This window comes from Molothrus aeneus, chromosome 13 (assembly GCF_037042795.1).
Source record: "Molothrus aeneus isolate 106 chromosome 13, BPBGC_Maene_1.0, whole genome shotgun sequence".
Classification (NCBI taxonomy): Eukaryota; Metazoa; Chordata; class Aves; order Passeriformes; family Icteridae; genus Molothrus; species Molothrus aeneus.
The window spans coordinates 12,335,103-12,339,417 of NC_089658.1; the positions used below are offsets into that span (position 1 = coordinate 12,335,103).

General features: G+C 39.5%; 1 protein-coding gene across 1 annotated transcript; it reads left to right on the forward strand.

Moving 5' to 3' along the window:
- Positions 1-1,243: 1,243 nt before the first annotated feature.
- BCL2A1 (BCL2 related protein A1) lies at positions 1,244-4,069 on the forward strand. The gene is made up of 2 exons (XM_066558986.1): positions 1,244-1,714; positions 3,179-4,069. The coding sequence occupies exons 1-2, from the start codon at positions 1,295-1,297 to the stop codon at positions 3,281-3,283; spliced, it is 525 nt and encodes a 174-aa protein (XP_066415083.1). The 5' UTR covers positions 1,244-1,294; the 3' UTR covers positions 3,284-4,069.
- Positions 4,070-4,315: the final 246 nt, after the last annotated feature.

A 4,315-nucleotide genomic window follows, 5' to 3' on the forward strand; every position in this document is an offset into this window, starting at 1 on the left:
GGACTGGAAACAGACTCACAGCCACGCCTGGGACAAAGGAAAGCTGTTGGTGTGGGGTGCTGGCAGTGCCTTTTGCTTTCAGAGGAAGAAGAGCAGTGAAAGAAAGGTGGGTAAGAAGTAGAGGGATAAAGAAAGATAGAGAAAGAGAGGGGTCTCCAGACATCAAACTGCTTGCTGCTCTTTGAAGCCTTTGCAATGGGGTGAAATTCCCCATGGACACATCCTGGCCCTTTAGCAAGATCAGATTACCTCAGGACAAGATGTTTGTAAGGAAAAAGCTGGCTAGATACCCCTGCCTCTTCTCCCAAAAATAACAGCTTGACAGAAAATTTGAATCTAAGAGCAGTTGTAGGTATCATGATACTTCTTTTTTACCTGTCCTGAAAGATTCAGGTGGTGTCACACATCACTGGCCCCGTATTCTCCATCCCATGTTCTGACATGCTGCCTGCATTAGCATTGTCTCTCATACTTATAACATCTAATACAGCAGAGCTCCCCATGGGGGAAAGAAATCTTTGAAGCTTCCCATTCAAATCTTCAAAGAAGGATCTTGAAGAGCACTCAGAGAGAGTGTGGGAAAGTCCAGAACAGGGATAATGTTATAAAGCTGACTTTCCCCTTGTACCATTTTCCCCTTGTACCACACCATAATTGTACCACTGTTGTGCTCCCACTTTTTGCACTTCTGTAAAACTCCCTGAGTGCTGAAGAAAGTTTATCCATTCTTCCATCCAGTTGGGAATGCCTACTAGTTTCTTCACAATATTGTGACCAGAAAGAACCCATAAATCTGCAATACAGATTGCAGCCTTAACCCTGGCAGTTAAGGAGGAGGTTGGACTGGGGGTGCTGAGTGTCTGCATCTCCAGCAGCATGCACTTCTGGGCATGTTTTTTCAAGCCAAATGCCAAACCTTTGCTAGCACACACCATTCTTGGAATTTTGCAAGCCAAATGCCAAACCTTTGCTAGTGGTATGTAGCAAAAGTCCCTAGAAAATGCCAAGTTATGCTACTGAGAATGTGGTAAAATCTGGTCGATTTTAGTTGTGGAATCACAGCATTTGGAGAAATAAATCACTCAAGACATAAAAGGAGATACTTTTTCTTTCATTTCCTCTATGACATATTCCCCAACGCAGCCATTAAGTCACTACCTTTTACAGGAAATTCTGTGGTAAAACCAGAAAGATTCCATCGAACCAGACGAAAGAAAAGCGTGTGCATGTCCCGTGGCTGCTCACTGCCGAGCCTGACTGCGAGCAGTGAGCTGCTCTCTGCATTCTGGATTGAATGGAAACTGCTGAGTTCTACTACGTTTATTACTTAGCTCAGGACTACCTGCAGTATGTGCTCCAGGAATCACACCTCGGACCAGCCCAGACCAGGGTTGCTCATGTCTTGAGGACCATAGCATCCTCTCTGCAAGACCAAACCGAGGAGGCTCTCAGGCCACTCCTGGACAGGATTGACATCACCTCTGTAGCTGTTGCCAAGAGAATTTTCAATGGAGTCATGGATGAAAAGTTTGCTGATGGAAATACTAACTGGGGAAGAATTATGACCATATTTACATTTGGAGGTCTTCTCACCAAGAAGCTTCAAGAGCATGGGGTTCAGCTGACTGCAGAGGAGAAGGAGCAGATCTCTTATTTCATCACAGAGTACATCATAAACAACAAAGCTGAATGGATTGATGCAAATGGTGGCTGGGTGAGTTTCTCATTTTCCACCAAAGTCTGCATTAGGAGATTTCATTAATTATTGCTATAGACACTGTCAAAGCCATTTTATTCAGGGTTTCATTTATTGATTTAATATTTGGTGTCTGGAATGTCTCATTTAGACTTACAGTGAGAGCTTTGCTTCTGCTTTAAACAGAACAGCCATAAAAGACAACTTCCTTTTTAAAAGGCACTTGCCAGTTTTGAATGACAGGACCATGCTATAATTCAGGTTGAGAATGACCTTAGAAAATCATTTGGTCCAGTCTCCCGCTCAAAGCAGGTTAAACCACACATACCCTGAAATTTCCATTATTAAATCTAAAATTAAGTGGCATCCTAAGGTCAGCACAGCAATTTTGCTTTCGTAGAGAAGCTGGTCCAAAAATACTTAAGTTCAAGGTAAGGAAAGAATACACAGGTGTGATCCTCACAAATGAAGTCAGCACTTGTGCTGTGGATTTCAACAAAGCCATTATTTAATCCCCCAAATCAGTTTTACTTACAACAAATGTACTGGTAAGTACAACTGGCATTAAATCTTTTCTGTTTGGACTGAGATAATCCTAGAACTTCCATCTATGAATGGTCAATGCTGAGAAAAATACTTGTTACTAAGTGGACTGTTTTGCCAAGCTGCTGAAATTCCCATTCTGCCAGTGAAGGAAAGGGAAATATCCTTTTGCTCTGCAAAATTTCTTCACACCCATACTTCTTTTTGCAGTAGGGGGAATCTGAGAATCAATGACACCAGTGTCAGTAATTTCCTTGGTACTTTTTTCCTTTACTTATATGTACGTGCTACTTTTTCCTTCCACCCCCTCTCATCCCACTTCTCTCATATTTCCTACTACTTTTTTTCCCCCTGATTTATTTTCTAGTGTCTTGCTTTTCCTTTTTTTTTTTTTTTTTCTTTCTGCTTGTTTTAATCCTTCTCTATCTATAGCATCAAAAAAAAAAAAGGTGATAGTGACTCTTGGCCCCCTGATGCATTGGATTTATTATAAAGGCTTATCTTTCCATCTCTTTCAAATAGAGTCAATTTTATTTCAGAGAAGTATCAACTCCTGGCAACATTCTGTCATAATAGGTGGCACATCATAGGAGAATAAGGAAGCTTAAAGGAAGATATTTCTGGGTGTATTACTACATCAGAAACACAGTATTTGTACCTTCCTGGAAGATGTGGGCTTAGCTGATAGAGTTCATGTTTGTTTTCTATTTACACAAGGAGGGCGTAGCCTTGACTTGGAGATGAAACAAACATTCAGCAAAGTGCAGCTATTTTAAGTTACTATTTTTAAAGATCTATTCATCTTTTGGAGGTAGAGCTCTGAAAGCTGTCCCTCACTGCACAGTGCTGCAGCACTGTTAATCTGACACAGGGAGTGGTGTGATTTACCTACATGCTGTTTTTAAGCTGTCCCTAACTGTGTGTGGTTTTTTTCCACAGGAAAATGGCTTCCTAACAAAGTTTGAAAGAAGATCACTACTGTCCTTCTCCAAAATTACAGCCCTGTTCATAGCTGTTGTTTCCTTGTTCAGAGAGTACTACTGAAGTAAAAGGATCTGCCATTCCTGTGTAATCTAGATATTGCCACAAACTTCACTTCTCAGCCTTCCTCCAAGCAATATCAACAAGAGAATAATTTCCTTCCATAATTTGTTTTTAATTTATTTGTATTTATTTTGACTAAATACAATGTTTAACATGCTATCCTAATTACCAAATCTGAAGATGAGATCCTTCCAAAGGGGAATCTGCACAACATCTTGCAGCAATTCAAGTCCACCTTTCCAGGCAGGATTGCTTTGAGATCATTTTCCACATCCAGACAGCTCTTGGAATCTCTCTTGCATCTCCATGAAAGGACATTGTTTTAGTGAAATACAATCCAATGGGTTAAGAAACAAGTTTTTATGTCATTTGTTTTGTAAATGAAATACTACTGTAATGCATTTTATTGCAACCTCTGTATAAGTAAAAGGGGGAGAGGGGGGATTTTTGTGAAGAAAAAAGAAATGGGAACTCCAATATAGAACTGGGTAGAAGTTACTGACACAGGCTAAGCAATTTCTGTGGGAAGAACTGTTTGTGGAAGCTAGCAACTTAAAAATGTGCACTCACTTACTGTTATAGCAATGGTATGTGTTTCTGTGCTGTATTTTTTTAATAGCTCACATCTACAATGAATGTTCTTTCATATTTGTGTGATGTAGTCATCTGGCTGAACGTTTTTTAAACTAGAATTTAAAAATAGGCAAGTAAAAATATTTCTTAAATGAGAAATTTGTGTAAATACACTAATATTTTAAGAAAATACATTAAAATATGTATTTTAAAGCCTTGAGATTGGTCTCATTTTTTCCAGAAAAATTGGAGCATGGCAAAAGATCTGTCTAAGATAATCTTAGAAGAGTTATCAAAATGCTGCTGGAAAATCCAAGTAGTTTATGGATTTGACCTGAGGTCCATGGATGTCAAGACTTTCATTTTCTGTAGTACTTTTTAGGTACTATCTGGTAGCTTGCATAAGAAACAGATATCTTGTGGCAAAATAAATGAACTGGATCAGCTCTGATGACAGTA

Excerpts from the sequence above, each read along its gene's own strand:
- BCL2A1 (XM_066558986.1), top strand. The coding sequence starts at position 1,295 with ATGGAAACTGCTGAGTTCTACTACGTTTATTACTTAGCTCAGGACTAC. Across the intron at positions 1,715-3,178 it reads TTGATGCAAATGGTGGCTGG|GAAAATGGCTTCCTAACAAA; the intron begins GTGAGTTTCTCA and ends TTTTTTCCACAG.